Genomic DNA, 21,168 nt, shown 5'->3' on the forward strand with positions numbered 1-21,168 from the left:
CCCAGTGCTGGCCAGTTCCTGTTGACTCATTTGGGGCGTGGAATACACCCATTGTCCAAGCACAGCAGGAGTCATTTTAGCTAACAATTCCCCACCCACCCCCTGCAGGATGAGCTGAGAATGATTGACAGGGATCAGGGTGAAGCCAACTAAAGAGGAGCTGCATTTCCTGGCCTTTTCAGGGAGAGGAATTGGTTATTCTGTAAAATATAGTGGTGGTGGGGGTTTTGAGAGAGTCTAAATTTAAATTATGCTTGGCTACAGAGGCACCCTTTGGACCAGATGTCCGGGTAAAAGTCCAGTCTCACACACTGTGCCCCCCCCCTCAAAAAAAAGTCCTGCTGGGAGTAGAAGGGGGTGCAGTGCTGCCATCTCATGCTGGGTGGGGGGCTGTGGACTCACCACAGCCATCCTCAGAGTCATGTGCTTGGTCAGGTATGGCCCCCCTGCAGTGTGGCCACCCCAGTCCCAGTGGGACATTTGGGGGGTGTACAAAATTATGTGTGGAGAGGGTGGACAGAGAAATTTCTCTCTCTCACAACACTAGAACCAGGGGTCATCCCATGAAACTGAAGGCTGGAAAATTTAGAGCCAACAAGAGGAAGTACTTTTTCACAACACACGTAATTAATCTATGGAATTATTTGCCACTGGATGTGGCCATGGACACTAGTTCGGATGGCTTTAAGAGGGGCTTAGACAAATTCATGGAGGACAGGTCCATCGATGGTGGTGATAGGCTACCTCCAGCCTCAGAGGCCAGATACCTCAAAATACCAATTGCAGGGGAGCAACAGCAGGAGAGAGGGCCTGCCCTCACCTCTTGCCTGTGGGCTTCTCAGAGGCATCTGGTGGGCCACTGTGTGAAACAGGATGCCCGACTAGATAGGTCTTGGGCCCAATCCAACAGGTCTGTCCTTAAGGCTCTTGTTTGCAAGACGGTGAAGGACAGCTTGGACAAGTGGAATTCCAAGTTTTATTTTTTTTTAAAAAAGACTAGTCAATACACATTCTTAAAAGCATATTGATATAGGGCCAGGTTATTCCCTTGGTCCCAGAAGCACAGTAATATGTTGCAGGCAGTTCTGCTGCAATAGATGTACAAGTTGGCAAACCACTGTTATCAAGAGGCTGGCACGATACTCCACTGACTAGTTTAAGAACTTGCGGAGAGATGTGGAGATGGGCTCAAAGATGGGCTGCACAGTTGGAGGAGATGAAAGAGTTCTAACCCGAAGTGCCTCTGGAGACAAGGTGGTTTCCTCAGGTTCAAGGGCTGTGGGATCTGCATGCTGGGACTGCACAGGCTGTGCAGATGCAGAAGGCAAAGGAGAAATGCCTTGAGGGTCCTCAGCACCCGCAGATGCTGTTCTTCTCACACAGGATTCATAGCTGGGAGGAAGCTCAGTGCAAGAGGGCCAATGAGAGATGCCTGGATGGTTCTCAGCCCCCGAGGATGCACTGCTCACACAGAATTCATAGCTGGGAGGAGGGTCAGTGCCAGAGGAAGAAGGAGTAGTACTTTGCTGGTCTTGAGCACCAGAGGATGCTGTGCCCACACTGACATCATAGCTGGGAGGATAAATATGGGAGGGCAAGGGCGACGTTCCTTGTGGGTCCTCCTCGGCACCTGTTCTCACACAGGTACCATAGTCAGGGGGAGGGTCAATGACCGAGAGCCTAAAGTCAGTAGCCTCCATCTGGGTCTGCGGCCGGCCCTCTCTGCAGCGGGGCAGGAGACCTCTGAAGTAGAAGTAGGCATGGAGGACACAGGTCAACATGAGCAGGACATAAAGAATGATGAGGGCTGTTAGGTAAGGTGTCATCATGAACCCTGGAAGGAGAGAGGACCATTAGCAACAGTCAGGCACCATGGCAGTTCCCATCTTTTCTACCCCAGTCCCATTTCCTGACCTTAGGTCCTTCCATTCCAACCACACCAGCAAATCCTCCTAAGTTTTTTTTCTTTCAGGAAACCACTTTGCCTAGGCACGAGATTCTCTTCCATTCAGCCCATAGATTAGGTAATCCATGGTAACGGCTTCTCTTGGAGCATATTTCCCCTTTCCCACATGGCAATTAGAGACATTGGACTCCCTCGCTGGATCAAAGTTCCCGAGACGGGCTGTGGAAGAAGACTTGCTCTCATATGCATTTGCAAGCTCCCAGTTCGATGGCCAAGCACTAGGAATTCAGTGCAGAGCTCAGCGATACAGCCAGTGCTAGCTGCATCCTCAGGTTCAGCCTCCCATATTAAGGCAACTCAAGCCATGACCTCTTGTGACCTTGTACAGCTGCAACATGGAGCTCTTGTCCGGATCAATGGGACTGGTCTAGGTATCCAGAATGGATTCATTCGTCTCGGCCAACTCCTTAGGATCTTTTCCAAGAACCCAACTCCTTCTGTTCCCAGTAACCAGTTCCAAAAAGCTATGAATACTCACACTACAGCACAGCACATGGTTCCCACCCAATAGATGTTGAACTACAAGCCCCATCATCCCTAGCCATAGCGGCCAATAGTCAGGGGTGATGGGAGCTGTAGTCCACCACAATCTTCAGGAGGGTCAAAGTTGTGCAGCTCTGCTCTACAGTCCTTCAGCAAGGAAGTGCGTGCAGTATGGAGAGGTTACCAGTGGATATAGCTGGAGGATCCTACATTGATGGCAGGCACCTGCACACACCCCAGCCCATTAAGCATATCACCACTGCAAGTTTTAGAGACACAGTTCTTTACCTCCACAGGTGCTGTAGCCAAAATCCCTGGTTCTAGCTTAAGGCTGCTCAACTTTGGCCCTCCTGCAGATGTTGGCCTACAAATCCCATAATCCCTGGCTATGGGCCACTGTGGCTAGGGATTATGAGAGCTGTAGTCCAAAATCAGCAGGAGGGGCCTAAATTGAGCAGGCCTGTTCTGGCTATTCAGAGTGCTCATGGGGAATGCTTAGGTTCCGACATACAGAAACAACACAGCTGGAAACTCAAAAGCAACTTCCCAAGATATCTTAGATAGTACTGGGGATATCATAGCCTAGCGTGGGAAAGCAGGCGCTCTCTGAGGGTCATCTCCAGTTAGGAATCAGGGAAGCAGCCAGAGGAGAAGGGGCTGTCATAATTAAAGGGTTGCACGCAGCGGGGAAATGCTTGACTAACAAGCAGAAGGTTGCTGGTTCGAATCCCGCTGGTACTATATCTATATGGTACTAAAGTAAAGAGTGCAGATGAGTTGGTGTGGACCTGGTGTGGTTGTCTTTAGGGAGGGATTTACCATTCTCTCCCCCCCGCCCCGGCGCAGTATGAGATGATGGCTTTCAGCATCTTCCTATATCGTGGCTGCCCGATATAGACCAGCGGGGACTCGAACCGGCAACCTTCAGCTTGTTACTCAAGCAGTTCCCTGCTGTGCCACTTAAGGTGGTTGCTGCCTGGTCTACCTCTTTCGAAATGCAAGTTGCCTCCATCATGTGGGGACAGTTTGGACTTCAGCATGTACCCAAAGGGAAGATGTCAAGAGAATCGTGACTTTAAAAAGTGAGGGGCGCCGTGAGTTAGGAAGACAGTGGAACTAGAGAGAGCGAGAGAGAGAAGGTGGTCAAGATACAGAAGTTAGGAGCAGAGCGGTCTAAGTTCGCCAGTTTCTTGAGACGACCAGATGGCTCTCCGTTTAAAGATTTCCCCACTCCGACGGCGGCGGCGGCGGCGGCTAGAGCGACCTTACCGTCGCCTGGCTCGACCAGAACCTCCGTTCTTCCTTCCAGCCGGCCCCTGGAAAGGCACTGGACCTGGTCGAGGCGCGCTCCTCTAGTCGAGCAGCAGTAGGGCAGGGCGCAGGAGCCGCAGCAGAACTTGGCGTTGGCCCTGCCAGGATGCTTCGGGCATTGGAAGGCTCCATCCGACGGCCCCATCCGGGACGTCCTCCAGCCGCCACACCCTTCGCCCTCAGCAGCCTCCACCACGGAACAGCTTCGGAGAGCCAACAGGACGACCGGAGCGCACAACAGAATCCTTCCCATCGCGCACCCCTATTGCGGAGGAGAAACCGCGTTGGAGCGCTTTCCCTTTTCTAAAATTACGCCACCCAAATGCTCTATTTAAAACAACCCAACCTCACTCTGATACCCGCCAGCTTTTATATCAGTCCGAGGAGATCTCCTTATTAGTGAAGCCAGGAAACACTTCCTTAGGGCCCCGATCCCCGCCCACCTACCCAGACCCCACCCACCCTTCTCGCCTCCTCGGACTGGATTGGCCAAAGCTGTTCCCAGTGGACAGTCGACCCTCCTCCTGCTCTGAGGCTCGCAACATTTTACTCGGAAGTAAAAGACACTAAATTCAATGAGACTTACTCTTTAGCAACAGCTTGGTCAATCGCGTAATTAGAAGTGACTCTTACTTGGTTCAAAAGAGGACTTACTCCCAGGTAGGTGCGCATAACTCACTTGGGAGTGAGTCCCGATGAATAAATCAGGCTTACTTCTGAGAAAGCCTCAGTGGTCTGGGGTGCCGGACTTACACTTACTCGAGAGTAGGTCTCACTGAAGTAATCAGGGAGTTGCTTCTGAAAATGCATAGGATCGGGGATCTTAGCATACTCAGCCTTGAAGACGAATTGGCCTCAGTGGGCCTTGCTTCTGAGTAAACATGCATAATAATGCTACATGCCTGTACTTTGATGCAGGAGTGTGGACTGAGCTTACACAAGTTTACTCAGGAGTAAGCCCCATAGAGCTTAGAGGCCCTTACTTCCCAGTATTCTAACAGGGATTTCCCAGATGTTGTTGACTACAACTCCCATAATCCCCAAGTAAAATAAAACCCCAAGTGAAATAAAACACCATTGGGGGTTCTGGGAGCTGTAGTCAACAACATATGAGAATCCCTGTTAGAGGGAACACTGCTGGGGTATATATGCATGTACTGATTATTATTATTTTTTCAAATTTGCAGACCACCCCAAACTTCTGTCTCTGGGCAGTTTGCAGCAAAATAAAAGAGAGTAAAATGAAAATTGCAAGTTATGTAAAGGATCCAAGGCAGGGCGTAGCTGCCCTCCAGAGTGAGGGAGATAATGAAGAAAATAGGGAAGAGTGGGGCTGGAGGGCCCTCAGGAGCTGGGGCCCTGTGTTCTTTGAACCCTTTCGCTCAGTTATAGTTGTTACTGGCCTATGCCAGTAACAACTCCAACCTTAATAATTAAACTCAAACATAGCACCCTCCCTAATATTAACCCTGCATCTATGAAGCTGGAGGCCACAGAGAGTGAGGTGAGCCTTGGAACTCTTTCCCCAGCTCTCTGCAGGTGTCTGCACAGCTGCACTTCTTTGCTGGAAGAGGAGGAAGATGATCAATGAGATTCAGGGTCCTGTGCAATTCATGGGGGGGCCCTGTCTATGCCCCATGGGCCACCCCATAATGCTGCCCCTGCCAGACACTGTCACCTGAACTGTCCTGTCAGCAACCAAGTAAAGTGGGTCGTGAATGGTACTCATTGTCCAAGTACAACAGGGATCATTTTGTGTCTGGGCAAAATACAAAATGCTGGTTATCACCTATAAAGCCCGGAACAGCTTGGGCCCAGTGTATTTCAGAGACTGCCTTCTTCATGAACCCCACTGTCTACTAAGGCGGTCTGGCTGGGGTCACCACCGGCTCTTTAAAAACACCACCACAGATATTTATATGCTGCTTTTCAACCCAAAGTTCCCAAAGTGGTTTACATAGATATGTAAATCTATTTGCATAGATACGTAAATTCTGGACTTTGGAATGTGTTTCCTCTTGAAATAAGAGCCTCCCCAACTCTGGCAGCTTTTAAAAAGACACTGAAGACACATTTATTCACCCAGGCTTTTAATTAGATTCATAGTTGTAAGATTTTAATATTGGGTTTTAAACATTTTAAATGATTTTAATCGTAACCACCCAGAGATGCAAGTTATAAGTGGTATAGAAAATATTTTAAATAAATAAATAAAATATAAATAAATAAAATGGCTCCCCATCCCCAAAGGGCTCACAATCTAAAAAAGAAACATAGACACCAGCAACAGCCACTGGAGGGATGCTGTGCTGGGGTTGGATAGGGCCAGTTGCTCTCCTACTGCTAAATAAAGAAAATCACCACTTTTTAAAAGGTGTCTCTTTGTTCAGTTAGCAGAGGGCGGTGGTGACCATTAACTGAGCTTTCTCAAGGGCTGCCCTAGATCTCTGCACCATACTTCCAAATGAAATCAGACCTCCCCATCACTATTTTTAGCAACTCTTGAAAATACACCTATTTTATTTTAGTTTATTATGTTGTAAAGTTTTGATTGTTACCTAAACTTTTTCTGAGATTTAAAGTGTTAGTTCTTGCTGTGTTTTAATTTGCAGGAATTTCATATGGAGTGGTATATAAATGGATTAAAATACATTTTTAAAAGGGCCAGATATACCTCATGAAAATGACTAGGAAGGGTCAGGCTAGTTGAAGCCAAGTTTCATTCCTAGACCTAGTGAAGGAGAGCTTTATGGGTTGGAAGAAGAGTCTGGATTTTAAGAATGCTGCTTGATGATACCAAGGCATTAGGATTAGGGTGGGGGGACAGGAGTAGCCTAGAGGTGTTTGGGAAGGAGGAAGGCACACCCCACTGTATCCTGCACCTGCAGGGAGTGTGTGCACCATGGAGAAGGCTGTGCTTTGTGCTCTGCTGCTCCTGTGCTGCTTTCTGGTTTTCTGCTGGTTCTGAATGACATATTTTAGTTATGGTATTTTCCACTGTTGACCTATCATAATGAAATATAAACTAAAGAGCACTGGGTCTGGCGATGATGGGAGATATATCAGATGAAAAAAGCAAAGACACTGTAGAGGCCGGTGCAATATGTCACTGGCTAGTTCTAACCATTTGCAGAGAGACACATGAGGCTGGGCTACACACAGTCAGGGGATATACAGAGTTCTAACCCAGAGTGCCTCATGGAGACAAGGTGGTTTTCCTTAGGATCAAGGGCTGCAAGACCTCCTGCATGCTGGAATAGCCCAACTTGGGTGAACTGTCAGGTGCAGAGATGCTCCCAGGGTCTCCAGCACCTGCAGAGGTCCTGCTGGACCTCACCATGGTCAGGCATGACCGAGAGCTTTGAGGCAGGCTACGCATCCTTCGTCTGGGTCCGCTGCTGCAATCTGTAGGAGCCCCACAAGCCTTTGGCACACATGTAGAGGGCAATGGAGATCAGTGCCTCATAAGCCGTGTTCCCTAGAAGGGAAGAGATGAGTTAGCAATCCTGTGACAGAGTTCTACACCAACCCCAGTTTTCTGCCCTTAGATCCTTGTTAAGTCAATAAGTCCTTCTTTGATTATTTATTTAATTAATTTTATATCCCGGTCTTTCTCCAAGAAGCCCAGAGTGGTGTACTACATACTTGATTTTCTCCTCACAACAACCCTGTGAAGTAGGTTAGGCTGAGAGAGAAGTGACTGGCCCAGAGTCACCCAGCAAGTCTCATGACTGAATGGGGATTTGAACTCGGGTCTCCCCGGTCCTAGTCCAGCACTCTACTCACTACACCACGGTAGCCCTCCAGCTATGAGTTCTTCAGCTAGAGGCTACTCTGATCGTCCACCAGTCTTACCATGATGGGACATAACCCGAGGCTCAGTTATCGTTTTCAGCCGGTGGACAAGGAAACACCCAGCTTGGTGCAGTCGGTCTTCTCACGTCGAACAACAGTAAGGTCAGTCACACGTCCCACAGCAAAACTTGTCATTCGTCCCGTCGAGCTCCCTAGGACACCAGAAAGCTCCCTCCGATGGCTCCAGCCCGTACGTCCAGTTTCCACATCTCTCTCTCTCTCTCTCTCTCTCTCTCTCTCTCTCTCTCTCTCTCTCTCTCTCAGCCTTCCCAGAGGAGTTCCCGAGAATCCGCAGCAGGAGAACAAAGAGGCAAAGGAGAGTCCCTTTCATCCCGCAATTTTGTCGCCGGAAAAGCATGACGAGATGATTTTTGTTTCTAAAGTTAAGCTACCAGGTTTCTTCTCAAACTAGCTAATCAGATACTAAAGTCAAGCACCCACCAACCAGCCTTTATTTCCCGTCAGAAGAATGAGGACAGGAAACGCAGTTCTCCACCTGCTGGACGGGCCCCGATCCCCACCGGGGATCACGACAGGCCACGCCCACTAAGCAAACCTGTATTGCGCTGCATGGCCGTTCTCCGATGCAGATATATGTGTGCCCGATTCTAAGCATGTTTACTCGGAAGTAGCTCCCACTAAACTCAAAGGGGCTAAGCAGACTCACGTGCTTCGGCTGCTACTGATGAGCAACCAACTCCCATCAAACTCAGCAAGAACTAACTTCCGAGTGATGCGCAGGATCGGGCTGTTATTAAGGAGTAAATTGGACCCAGTGAAACTGACTTCCAAGTAAACCTAGAGAGGCTCAGGTTATAATTAAGCTGCTCCATTGTTGAATATAGTGGATCTGACTTCTGGGAAAACATACACAAACTATTACTACGGAGTAAGCCTCACCGAGTTTAGAGAACCTTCTTCCTTCCCAACCAATGGCCAGAATTATCCACTCATCAGTTAATGATCCACTCACCAGGACAGCAGCTGCGCCCATGGCCCCATTCCAGCGAGGACCATTTTGGCCAATTTCTCACGCTGGGAGGCGAGAATGGCTGAAAAGGGCCTTGCTGATGGATGGGAGGGGATCGGGGCCAGGCCTGATAGAGACTAGTTGCCTAATTGGAAAGAGCCTGTTGGTGGCCTATAAAGTGTGGATTGGGGCGAGTCTGCTTGGCTATACAAGAACTAATTGTTAGGTGGGAAGCGGGGTTGGGAGTGAAAACTTTTGGAGATGTTTGGGGAGAAAAATGCAGCCCCCCGACGTGTTCCTCCGCAGCTAGGACGAGTGAGCGCCGTGGCGAAGGCTTTGCGATGCGCCTTGCTATTATCACCGGCTCCGGGGAGCGTCTCTGAGAGGACTGGCGGTGAATTCTGCCGGCTCTGGATCTACGACTTGGCTCCTCCACGGGGCGTCTTTCGCTGCCCAGGTGTCTTCGACCCAGACAACGCCACGTTATGCTGCGGGACCTGCCGTCTGCCGTCCTGTTGCGTCGCTCGGGAGGACCGGTTAGACCAGGTGGTGTGTCACAGGGAGCTGCGAGGCTTCAGCAACCCGCCGCCTCGCGAGGAGCCATGTAAGAAGTTCCTACCCACCACCAGCTTCGGGGTAGTTTGGAGAGGAGCTTGACTCCAGAAATTCCGGATGTCCTCAGTTTGGGGGTTTATAGTAGGCTTCTTCTCCTTTGAGAGGCAGCGTGGTGTAGTGGTCAGAGTGCTGGACTAGGACCGGGGAGACCCGAGTTCAAGTCCCCTTTCAACCATGATACTAGGTGACCCTTCTCTCTCAGCCTAGCCTACTTCACAGGGTTGTTGTGAAAGAGAAACTCAAGTATGTAGTACACCGCTCTGGGCTCCTTGGAGGAAGAGAGGGATATAAATGTAATAATAACCATAATATACTTTGGCTAGCCAAGGCCTCTCTCTGTAGGTCTGTCTTGCACATATGCCCCATGTCTACTCGTGTGTAGTTGGGCAATTTCCTGCCTGAGAGCCTGGAGAACTGCTGCTAGCTAGTGAAAGTGTAAGCAATAGTAGTGAGCAGTGTCCTCTCTCTAACTTTTCTTCTGTGTGTGGAATGAGTCTTGTTCTGGGCAGCAGGATCAAGGCAGTGTGTGCACAAGTGTTTTCAAAGTGGGACCATCCTGATTCAACCTGAGCGGGATCTAAAATTAACTGAGCTGACATCAAAGAATGTGTGTGCACGTGCACATTAGAGGGAACACTGGTAGTGAGTCAAACGTGCCTTGGTCTGACTCTGTGTAAGGCTGTTTCCTATGTTGATAATTGGCATCCAGAATAATAAGCAATCACAATTGCCTTCCTAGGCCAACATAAGAAGCTGCCTTATACTGAGTCAGACTGTTGGTCCATCTAGCTCAGTATTGTCTTCACAGACTGGCAGAGGCTTCTCCAAGGGTGCAGGCAGAAATCTCTCTCAGCCCTGTCTTGGAGATGCTGCCAGGGAGGGAACTGGGAACCTTCTGCTCTTCCCAGAGCGACCCCATCCCCTGAAGGGAACATCTTCCAGTGCTCACACATCAAGTCTCCCATTCATATGCAACCAGGGTGGACCCTGCTTAGCTAAGGGGACAATTCATGCTTGCTACCACAAGACCAGCTCTCCTTCATCTATGTTGTGAGATGATAAACCAGAATCAAATCCTAGATACACTCCAGTTTAGTATTGGAGTCTCCCTTTTGAAGTTCCTTCCTTGTGGAAAGGTTGAGGGTGTCCTAAAAAACTGAAGTGTTCTCCCTCTGGCTTCTGCATGTTGTTCTTCAAACTGTTGGGGAGGAGAACTGCTCTTGTGGTATGAGCATGAGTTGTCCCCTTTGCAAAGCAGCATCCATCATGGTTTGCATTTGGACGGGAGACTACATGTGAGCCCTGTAAGATATTCCCCTTAGGGGATTGTACTGTAGCTCAGTGGAAGAACATCTGTATGCCTGCATGCAGGTTCACTCCCTGGCATCTCCAGGCAAGGCTGCCAGTTGGTGTAGAGACAATACTGAGCTAGATGGACCAACAGTCTGACTCAGTATGGCAGCTGCCTATGCTCTGAAGTTAGTGTGCTGACAATCTGTTCACATCGATCGACTCTTTCACAGACGAGGGGTTCCCAATATTGGTCGCTCCCTGATTCTGTTGGAATACAACTCCCATCATCCCCAGTCACAACAGTCTTTGGAATGATGGGAACTGTCATTCAGCAAGATCTGGAGAGCAAGGTTGGCTACACCCGGCATAACGAAGTCCAGTTGTTTTACTGTATTCAGTAGCAAGGCATTGTTGGCAGTGGATGGTATATCTCTCATGTTGGAGGAAGAACATCCCGGTTGGAGGGTGCCCATCCTGAACAAGGATTCTTCCTTCTCACAGGCTGTGGGATGGTAGGCATGTCTTTTCAGCCACTGGAGTCCCATCTTTACTGATGAATGGGCCCCCAGCCACGCTCTCCTTATATTGTTAGGCTCCCTTTTGTCAAATGGACCCCAAAGTAGCTTCCAACAACTAAAGTCCATAACTAACAAAGAGGACAACAAAAAAGAAAATCCACTTGGACAACATAACAGCAGGACCTAATAAAATCAATGATATTTCAGGGGCTCATCCATCAGTGTGTTATCACCTGCCATCAATGGCCTTTGCCTGCCTGCAGAAGACAAATCAGTCAAAAGATATTTCTCGCTTTAGGGACTTTAGCCATGTGTGGATACACTCTCAATATGCACATTCTTGTCCTGCCTTTCAGTGCAGGAGTTTGAAGATGGTGAATATATAGTAAAACAAAGACTTGAAATGTTTTGCAAACATGCCCCTCTTTTCAATTGTGAGCACGGAACAGAAGACTTTAAGGTGGTCAAATAGCATGATATCCCCCTGCTTCACAAACTCTGTGCACATTCATCTTGATGATGAAACTACCACCACTACAAATATTTATATACTGCTTTTCAACAAAAGGTTCTTGGCAAGGTTTAGGAACAATTAAGCTGGCTCCCTGTCCCAAAAGGGCTCACATTTACAGTCTAAAAAGAAACCTAAAGTAGACCCACCAGCAACCACCACTGGAGGGATGCTGTGCTGGGGTTGGATGGGGCCAGTTGCTCTCCCTCTGCTACATATAAAAGATCCGCCACTCGGAATTGTCTCTTATCTCAGTTCACAGAGAACAGACTGTAATTCTAATGGATTATTGTTTGAGAGCAGTCATAATTCATGCTTAACTCCTCTTGGGTGTGTGTATTTTACCTACCTAAAATCCTGCCCCCAAAAGGGGAGGGTGAAAGTGGATTATAGGGGCATCTTCAGTTACTCCTGTATCTACCTGAATCAAAGATGCCTCTGAATTTAAGATTATTCCATTTTAAAAAGTAGAGTTGTAAAACACCGGCCATATCTACATTGCTTCAAAAGGAACAGGACTCTGAATTTAAGATGACCCCTTGATTTCTAATATCAAAAATCTTGGAAAAATCCTAGTCTTGGATTGAGGCAAATACTGTGTTTAATGACTGGCCTTTCTTTTGTTTCTAGATAACTGGGACTACTACTTTCTCTGGTTTGTTCTGGTGTCTCTTGTGTTGATTCTCCTCTTTCTGGGTCTTGGGTCCTTCTGCACCAATATCCAGGATTGTCTCTGGTCATGTCTACTGAGGCAATGCCAGCAAACCCCACCAGAGGCCAATAACTCCCCTGCAAGGCTCCAGATTACTTGTCCTCAGATCTCCTATGTCCACAGGAGCTCAGCTTCACCACCTTCAGATGATGGGAGACCTCACAGCTCTTGGGTTTTGCCCTGCATGAATGAAGGCAATCTGCCTAGTGTGCTTTTCCAGCGTTCATACAATGGCGACTTGGAAGATACCGTCACGATAGTGTCACCAACAATGACTCCTTCAGACTTGATTGCTTCTGAAATCCCCGAGCCTGAATCAGGTTTGGAACTGGGACCCTCCTCTGAGTTCAGCACACAATAGACTTGAAGACATGCCTGCACTGAAGGGGTGAGGTACATCTGCGAAAGCACAAAACAGCCTATACAACCTCCACTTCCTCTTAGGATCAAGGGAATGAATGAAATCTTTCTGATCATGCTTTTAAGAGTGCTTTTTAACTAGACTGATTCCTTTTTTAAAAATTAAAAAATGTAGTTCTTGGCTTGTCCAAATCTTGTCGTTCACCTTCTTGCAAACAAAATGCTGGTGTGTCTTGGTAAGCAGTCAGTGCAGGATTTGTGCTGAAGCAATCTCTGTACGTACCTACCTACCCAATCAAGTCCTTGAAGAAGCCTGGATGTGTCCTTTCTGTGATCATGATGGACAAAGTTGAAAGAGGGGATTGTTCTCTAACCATACAGGAAGCAAGTCTCTTGGAATTGATCACCACACCTAGTTTACCATTTGCCCCGGGACTGTATGGTACATCAAATCGTAGTCTGGAATGCACAGTTAATATGCAACTCCTCTTCCAAATCTAATTACTTGTGGTGTTGTGCTACTTTCCTTGAGAAGCCATGCCTTTTAGTTCAGAGAAGATCCTTCTGGTCCTCTTGGATACTGGAAGGATCCATGACTCTGAGCTAGAAGGCTTGGCCTCTAAGGCAGGGGTCTTGAACTATAGCCCCCTTGCAGCCCTACAACACCCATCTTCCTTGGCTACTGGCCACTGTAACTGGGGTGGATGAGAGTTTGATTCTAACAGCTGGATGGCTGCAGTTTGGGACCCCTGCACTAAAGAGGCATGGATACAATATTAAAGTAACCCATAACTTTGGATGGGGAGGATGAATAGCAACCTGTTAGGCCTATGCCAGGAGTGTCAAGCTGTGGCCTTCCAGGTGTTGTTGGCCTACATCTCCCATCATCCCTCGCTTCTGGTCACTGTGACTGGGGATGATGGAAGTTGTAGTCCAACAGCTGACACCCCTGGCCTATGCCACACATCTTGACAAGTCTATCTAGTTCTACAGAACTAGATAGAGCTAATTCTGTGCTACTGGCTTAGACATCAGCAGAGATGCCCCTGAATATAGGCAAAGCATATCCTGAAAGCAACATCTTGCATATTGCCATTGGACATATTGCCATTGGTAGGCAATCCCTTGGCATGTTTCCTCTGAGGTGAATGTACTTTGGGGCTGCCTACCTACAAATAATTGTCTCTGTAGCTCTTCCTCCTTGAGATGTAATGGCTGCCTATTGGCCTAAGCCACAGGGGGCATGGTTCCATAGCTCCTGTGGACGAAATGGCTGCATACCAACAGCTTTTTGACTCCTCTGTATTAATCGATCCCAAAGAGGTAAAACAGGGAAACACTGTGTGCTTCTGGGGATGCACAAAACTGTTTTTAGCAGATATGTACTCTACAAATGTATGTTCCGATTGACCAATAAATGCATGCAGTAGTTTGACTCTGATGTCTGGAAACTGCTGAGCTCCCAACAAGTTGCTCTCGTCCTTGGTCTTCTACAGTTGATAATTTGGTTGCCCCCAATAGAGGCACCTGTCTGGGTTTGTCTCTTGGGATAGGATTTATCATAATTTATACTGCCTGATATGCAAATCTCTAGGCGGTGTCCAAATCTCAACATTAAAAATCACAGGTTAAAATACATAAAACACAAACAATATAAAACAAATTATTAAAATGATGATTACCATTCTAATTAAAAGCTTGCAAGAACAGGAAAGTCTTGAGGGACTCTATGGTCAAGCAGTCTGGTATAATCCATTCTGTTTCTGGATGATGCTTACGAGGCAAAGGGGTGGGGAAATTGATTTTTAAAAAGGCAAAGATTCCACCAGTCCAGAGAAATCACAGGTTTTCTCTGCTTGTGATTACAGGACACCAGGGCCCAAGGCTACCATCTTTTTAAAAACCAACTGCTGCTGTATCTTTAACACCAGCAGCTTCTGCCTTCATTGCCAGGTGATAGTGCTTGTCTTCATGAACTGGCAAGTGAAATCTCCCCTGCCATTTACTTTATAGCAAGTGGTAGTTAAAGGCCCAGCAGCAGGCACAGCCCATTTTGTCTAGTCAGTTGGCAACACTAGCCACATCAACTGATAGCCGGTGTGAATGGCCAAAAGGGTCCCAACGCTTCTCATTCTCTCACGTCAGTTCACACATTTAAGTTGGCAATCAAGTGTCCAGCAGTCAGTTGCAATCAAGCTTATGCATGCATATGTGTGAACCAGGTTTTAAACAGCAGCAACATGTGAATTGTCCTTAGTGGAAAACTTGGTGTGGAAATCATATAAAAGGAGATATGTGTGTGGTCCTATACCCATGACAGCCCAATCACCACTTGATGGCAGAGGTGAACCTAGGTAATTTTGGAGCCCCCCCGCCCCCCCCCCCCAAGTTAAGCATCATCCCCCTACACACACACACACCCCACCCATGAGACAGGGAGTATTTTTAACTCATGGATTCTCAAGGGTACAATCAACAACTGAACTCACAAGAATGTAAGGATATCCAACAGATATATTTATGCATTAGCAGAAACATGTCAAAACACAATTTAACATATCCCCATCCCACATATTTCTTTCTCCACTCTCCCCTCTGTCTCTAAAGCACCCTGAGCAGGTCACAATCCCATCTGGCCGCTGGGCTCAGCACAGGCTGGTGGAAAGGTGCAGGGACTACACCACCCACGACAGCCTAAAGAGGATTTGGGGGCCACCAGGAGGTGTGGAGGTCCTGGACTTCAGGCCCTGAAGTCCAGGGGCAAGAGCGCCTCTGCTCGATGGTGGGTGTGGGTCTCATCAGCATTGCCACTCCCACTGAAGCAACCCCACCCATCCACTCACAGGCACCCCTTTTACGCCTTGCTCTGGTTCCTTCTGCTTCCCTTGGTTATGTCTCCTACACTGTTAACAAGGAGACAACAAGCTCCTCAGAGTAATCTACGAAGGATCATGTGAAGTGCTAGTTAGCCCCATAGCAGGAGCTGAGGAGGGTTCCCAGATGTTGGATTACAGCTCCCATCAAAGCCCACCAGAAGGGCCCCGAAGGCTTTGTATAGAATTGCAGGATTCACAGCAGGATTAGCAGCAGCAGCACCTGTGAGTGAACTGGGAGGCTGTTGGGGCTTGGTGGGAGTTGTAGGCCAACCACATCTGAGGATCCAAAGTTAGGAACCCTCTCCTACGCCTACTGCTATATACTACTTATATACCACTTTCAACAGAAGTTCCCAAAGCGGTTTACATAGATATAAATAAATAAATAAATAAATACAATGGCTCCCTGTCCCCAAAGAGCTCATAGTCTAAAAAACAACAACAGGCAACATAAGAGAGACCCCAGCAACAGCCACTGGAGGGATGCTGTGATGGGGATGGATAGGGCCAGTTGATCTTCTCCTGCTCAATAAAGAAAATCACCACTTTAAAAAGGTGCCTCTTTGCTCACTTACCAGGGGAATCTTGTCCTATGAGTTATGTTTGCATTCTCCTCTGAGAGTGACAGGTCAGGCAAACATTCACCAGGTGCATCCTTCTCATGGCAAAGCTAAAGTTGTCCCTGTTGATTCATTCGTTTCCAATGAATCATTCTTCTTGAAGTCGAAATGACTTCCTTTCAAGGCAGCGTAAGACCTGCAGCCCGATCCCATCATGCATGTCTCCTCGGAAGGAAATTCAACTCCGCACATCTGAGCTTACTCCCGAGTAGGAATAAACTCCGTTCGGCATTGCAGGGGGGCAATTTGTTTCCAAGGGCAGCGCCCGTCTTACGACCTCGCTGTAATTTAGTAGTCAGCTGGAACACAGTGGCCATTACTTCCGAGTAGACAGAGTCGGGCTGGGAGAGGCGCACTAATCAAGACAGTGAGCGATGCCTGTTATTGGTTTGCCTCTAGGGAGAGCCATTTAGGCTAATTCCCAGCACGGGAGGTGGGAAAGGAGGGAGGGGTCCTGGCTGATGGACGGGCGGGGATCGGGACCAGTCAAGTGGAGGCGGGTTGCAGGACGCCAAGTATATAATGGCTGCTTGGGAATACGGAAGGTTTGTATACGGAACAACTTTGGTTGCTTGTAAAGGCTTATTTTAACTTTCAGACGGGGTGGTCGTGGTTGGCTTTAGCCAACTAAGGGAAAGTTTTCTTGACGGTCCCTTTGTGGGCGAGTTCTGCTAAGGGGAGGGCTATTGTGAGCGTCCTTGTCTTGCTACTGGCAGAGACTCCGGTGGGGCCGAGGGCGAACCGTGCTGCGGCTAGATGGATCGAGCCCCGAATCATGGCGCCTTCCAAGGTTCTCCTTCGCTCGACGGGGCGGACGCCAAATTCTGTGGCGGAACTTGCAGCTCTCCTAGTAGCTGCTCGTCTGGCGAGGCCCGACTAGACACGACACAGCACCCCACTGCTGGTCCGGAGGAGCAGCGCGCCACCGAAGACCCGGAAGAAGTCACTGTCCCATTTTCAAGTGAATTGCCATGTAAGATTGCTGTCCTGGTCTCTAGCTCTTGGGGAAACCTAGAGGGATCCGTGGTGGTGGTGTGCTGCTTTTCACTTTACAAAGGAGAGGAAAAAGTCTTCCATTGTGTTTGACCCGTAAAAACAAAACTAAAAGACTCCCTGGCCTGTCCCAAAATGGGCTCAACCTCTTGAAAGAGAATCTCTGGGCACCGACCATAGTTGCTGGGAAGATGCTGTCCAGGTGCTGAATAGGGACAATGTTTCCCCTTGCTAAGGATAAGCGAATCGCCTCTCAAAGTGGGATGGTGTTTGTTTGTTTTTTAGCTGTTAGCCAGGTGGGATGGTGGAGGGGAATTCGGATATAGTTGGGAAACCAGGGAAATGTTGTTTCTCTTTCTACATGTTGAGTAACTAAACCCCTGTCCCCATCTCTGCAATAGTGTCTTTTCTAGGAGAGGAGAGCTGGTCTTGTGGTAGCAAGCATGATTTGTCCCCTTAGCTAAGCAGGGTCAGCCCTGGTTGCATTTGAATGGGAGACTAGATGTGTGAGCACTGGAAGAGATTCCCTTTGGGGGAGCAGAAGGTTCCAAGTTCCTTCCCTGGCCGCATCTCCAAGATAGGGCTGAGAGAGATTCCTGCCTGCAACTTTGGAGAAGCCGCTGCCAGTCTGGGTAGACAGTACTGAGCTAGATGGGTCTATGGTCTGACTCAGTATATGGCAGCTTCCTAGGTTGTTCTTGGGTCCAGAATAACTTCCTCCTTGATGCTTTGGCCACTTTCTTCTACATAGGTTTGCTGGAACTGGGCTGTGGTTAATTGGTCCCGAGTAGTCAATATTGGTAATTCACACAGGGTTTTCAGGGATTCTTGGGTCAAGTGAGAAGTGGCCCAATGTTTCTGTTCTGATAGGATCAGATGCCTTATCCAGTTACCTAGCTGAAGTTGCCCATTATTGAACTGCTAGGCCTATTAAAGTCCCACAGTCTTAATATTTTGGGGTTACAGGGATGTGTTGAGAGCTGGAAAAGCTAAATGTGTCCTGGCTGTAAAAAACAAAACTTAAAGCCAGTACTTGATAGCACTGTGGCAAGAACTGGATGTCCCTGCATAGGCTGTCCTGATGCTTTCACAGAAGAGGAATGATGCCTCGTGGTTGAGGAATTAACCTACTGAAATGGAAAGCATGAATTTTGCTGGTATCAGACCCTGGGTTCAGCTAGTCCAGTGTAATCTAGTGTGACCAGCAGCAGCTTTCCATGGTGCTGGACAGAGGTCTCCTTCTCAGCCCTGCCACCTGCTCTGGTGACGGCTGAACTTGGGACCCCCAGAATGCAAAGTCCCTAGTCCTGGATGGTGCTTCTTCTTAGGTGTGTCTGTCTTCCACTCCTTCTCCCCCCCCCCCCGCAAAAAAACCCCTAGATTGTTGAGTGTTCATGTGTGGATGATCTATTCAAATATTTGGTGTACCTTAAGTGAAGAAAGGGTTTGGCTAGACTGTGATACTGAGTGGGTTCATTTGGGCAGTGGTGGGTAGAGTGGCTAATCTGGGGGGTGAGTGGGAAGAGAGGTGAGTTTGTTGCATATGAGAAGACATGAAAGGAAAAGCTACCAGGTTTGGTGTGGGAGGGAGGGAACAAATAGGGGAAGATAAGAACATAGGAAGCTGCTATATACTGAGTCTATCTAGCTCAGTATTGTCTACCCAGACTGATAGTGGCTCCTCCAAGGTTTCAGGCACATCAAGAACCTCTCTCAGCCCTATCTTGGAGAAGCCAGGGAGGGAACTTTGAACCTTGTTGCTCTTCCCAGAGCGGCTCCATCCCCTGAGGGGAATATCTTGCAGTGCTCAACATCAAGTCTCCCATTCATATGCAACCAGGGCAGACCCTGCTTAGCTAAGGGGACAAGTCATGCTTGCTACCACCAGACTAGCTCTCCTCTCCCTCCACCAACATGGTTGGTGGGCAACCATGTGAGGAAGCCTCTGGAGGCATCTGACAACTGCCTGTCCCTCTCTTCTGTTTTCAGTTTGGCTCATCATACCGGGTTTCTTGCTTCTCCTGTGTGCTGCTGTCTGCCTGGTTCAATACGGGCGCCACTGTTGTAGGCGATTCAGGTGCTGGCTGAGACCCCTCTGGGTGTACCCAGTGTGGGCCCTACAGCATATGCAGATCCTGCTCCAGAACTTCCGTGCTCGTCCTGTGGGTCCTCGCCGCTTCCCCCAGACTCCGCCTTACTGGGTGGAGCTGCTTCCCTATAGTGCCGAGGACTCTTGTCACGCCACCGCCTCCCACTCCACACCAGGACATTCACGTGCCCAGCCTGCCCATCGAGAGACCGAGGGGATCATTTTGACTCCAGCTGCTCTGGAAGATCCTGCAGTCCCTGGTCCCACTTCACAGCGTGCCTTGGAAACAGAGAACCCCCCTCGGGTCCATCTCGTGAGTCCAGCTTCACCATCCCTTGGAGCTGAGGCAGCTCATAATCCCGGAACCCAGCCCCATGCTTGCGCAGATCTTTGCATTCCTTCCTACAGGGATAACCCACTGCCCCATGGTTTTGTGGATCCCCTAGGTGCTTCTGCTTTGGACAATCCACGGGCTGAGCAGGAGGGGCATGGTGGTACTCCAATGCACTCTGTCGCTCCCCCCACCGACCAGGGGGATCTGCCACCCTGCAAGCCCCAGGGAACCCCTGGGCGTGGGCTTCTGCATCATGCCCTGGACAACCCACTTGTTCTGCGAGCACTTCCTGCCAATGTTGCAGTCAGAAAGGGCGAGGGCTCCATCATGCTGCCGACGGTTCTTCAGGACACAGCTCCAGGGACTCCTGCCTGCAGTTCTCAGCCTGCCTTGGAAATGGAGAACACCTCTCTGGCCCATCTGATCAGTTCAGCTTCACCGTCTTCTGGGCCTTGGGCAGCTCATGGCTTAGGAGCTCGGCCTCGTAACTGGTCAAGGCGTGTTGCTGCAAGAAGCTCTCTTTCAACTCCCTTTTACAGTGATGGCCCACCACCCTACAGGCGCAGGGACCCCCTAGGTCATGCTGCCTCTGCCTTACCCCCTGCCTTGGACAATCCACAGGCTGAGCTGGAAGGGTATAGCCTTGGTCCGAGGTGCTCTGTCCCTCTCTTCTCTGACCGTGGGGATTCACCACCTTGCAATCCTGAGGGAGCTCATGGCCCTGTGGTTCTGCCTTCTGCACGGGACATCTTGCCTGTTGTGCGATTCCGTGTGCCACGGGGTCGTCGGGACGGGAGGACTGTTTCTGGTCCCATCTTAGAGCCTCCCTTGAAAACGGAAGACTTTCCTTAGTCTTGCAAGCTATACTTAGATATACATACTTAGAGAGCCTCCTAATAAAGATGCCAAAAACACCAGCTAAAGAACTCCATACTAGATAGCTGTAGCTCGATTTTAGAATTAAGATAATGAAACAACCCTATATTATTGCTTTTAAGAGTGTTTTGGCTGAACTAGCTAGTTGTTGGGTTTTTTGTTTTGTTTTTTAAAAAAGGCAAATAAAGTTAGACTACTTGCCCGAAGTTGTCCTTCACTGTTCTGCAGACATGATGTTGGCCTATTCATGGTGAGCATTTGTACAAAGGTATCCATTCCATCCTTGGCTACCCCAAATCCATGCAGTAGGTTAAGGAAATTTCTCTTGGAACTGAAGTCACGGTTGCCAATTTGAAGTGGGAGCAGAGTTGAGAAAAGGTGCTTAATTAATATCGGCTCCTCCTTCTTTCTCACAGGAAGCATGTTGGATGGGCATTATTGTCCTGTGCCCCTTACCACTTTCCCTAGGATGGTGTGGCAGTCTTTTGAATGCCTTGCCCTAAAATACAAATGCACAATCAACTCAACCTTTCCCCCATTTTGAATGTGTTGGTTGATGGAGCTTCTCTAGCTTGGCTGGAAGGCTCTATCTCTAAAGGAATATATTGTGTGTGTGTGTGTGTGTGTGTGTGTGTGTGTGTGTGTGTGTGCACTGATAAATATGTAAGTGAAGAGAAGGAATGGATAGGAAGAAGTAACTAGCTATGTCATTCATTTTGACAAAGCTTTCCTTCATGGACAGAGGCTAGCTAGGCCTGTGCTATTGGCTTGTAACACAAAGATCCT

The 21,168-nt window shown here is 48.6% G+C and overlaps 3 protein-coding genes across 4 annotated transcripts; 2 read left to right on the forward strand and 1 right to left on the reverse strand.

Annotated features, from left to right (window-relative positions):
• Positions 1–962: 962 nt before the first annotated feature.
• LOC128335623 (protein shisa-3-like) lies at positions 963–4,172 on the reverse strand. Its single transcript, XM_053274204.1, has 2 exons — positions 3,719–4,172; positions 963–1,834 (listed from the first exon to the last, which is right to left on the reverse strand). The coding sequence occupies exons 1-2, from the start codon at positions 4,011–4,013 to the stop codon at positions 1,152–1,154; spliced, it is 978 nt and encodes a 325-aa protein (XP_053130179.1). The 5' UTR covers positions 4,014–4,172; the 3' UTR covers positions 963–1,151.
• A 4,474-nt stretch (positions 4,173–8,646) lies between these two features.
• On the forward strand, positions 8,647–14,029 carry LOC128335310 (protein shisa-2-like). Its single transcript, XM_053273332.1, has 2 exons — positions 8,647–9,189; positions 12,153–14,029. The coding sequence occupies exons 1-2, from the start codon at positions 8,847–8,849 to the stop codon at positions 12,593–12,595; spliced, it is 786 nt and encodes a 261-aa protein (XP_053129307.1). The 5' UTR covers positions 8,647–8,846; the 3' UTR covers positions 12,596–14,029.
• Positions 14,030–16,521: 2,492 nt separating this feature from the next.
• On the forward strand, positions 16,522–20,584 carry LOC128335320 (uncharacterized). 2 transcript variants are annotated; one of them, XM_053273353.1, is made up of 3 exons: positions 16,522–16,635; positions 16,807–17,063; positions 19,073–20,584. In XM_053273353.1, the coding sequence occupies exons 2-3, from the start codon at positions 16,847–16,849 to the stop codon at positions 20,356–20,358; spliced, it is 1,503 nt and encodes a 500-aa protein (XP_053129328.1). In that variant the 5' UTR covers positions 16,522–16,635; positions 16,807–16,846; the 3' UTR covers positions 20,359–20,584. The 2 variants fall into 2 exon arrangements, with proteins under 2 accessions (XP_053129328.1, XP_053129327.1); XM_053273352.1 differs by lacking the exon at positions 16,522–16,635 and having other exon boundaries at positions 16,644–17,063.
• The last annotated feature ends 584 nt before the right edge of the window (positions 20,585–21,168 follow it).

Source organism: Hemicordylus capensis, chromosome 11 (genome assembly GCF_027244095.1).
Source record: "Hemicordylus capensis ecotype Gifberg chromosome 11, rHemCap1.1.pri, whole genome shotgun sequence".
Classification (NCBI taxonomy): Eukaryota; Metazoa; Chordata; class Lepidosauria; order Squamata; family Cordylidae; genus Hemicordylus; species Hemicordylus capensis.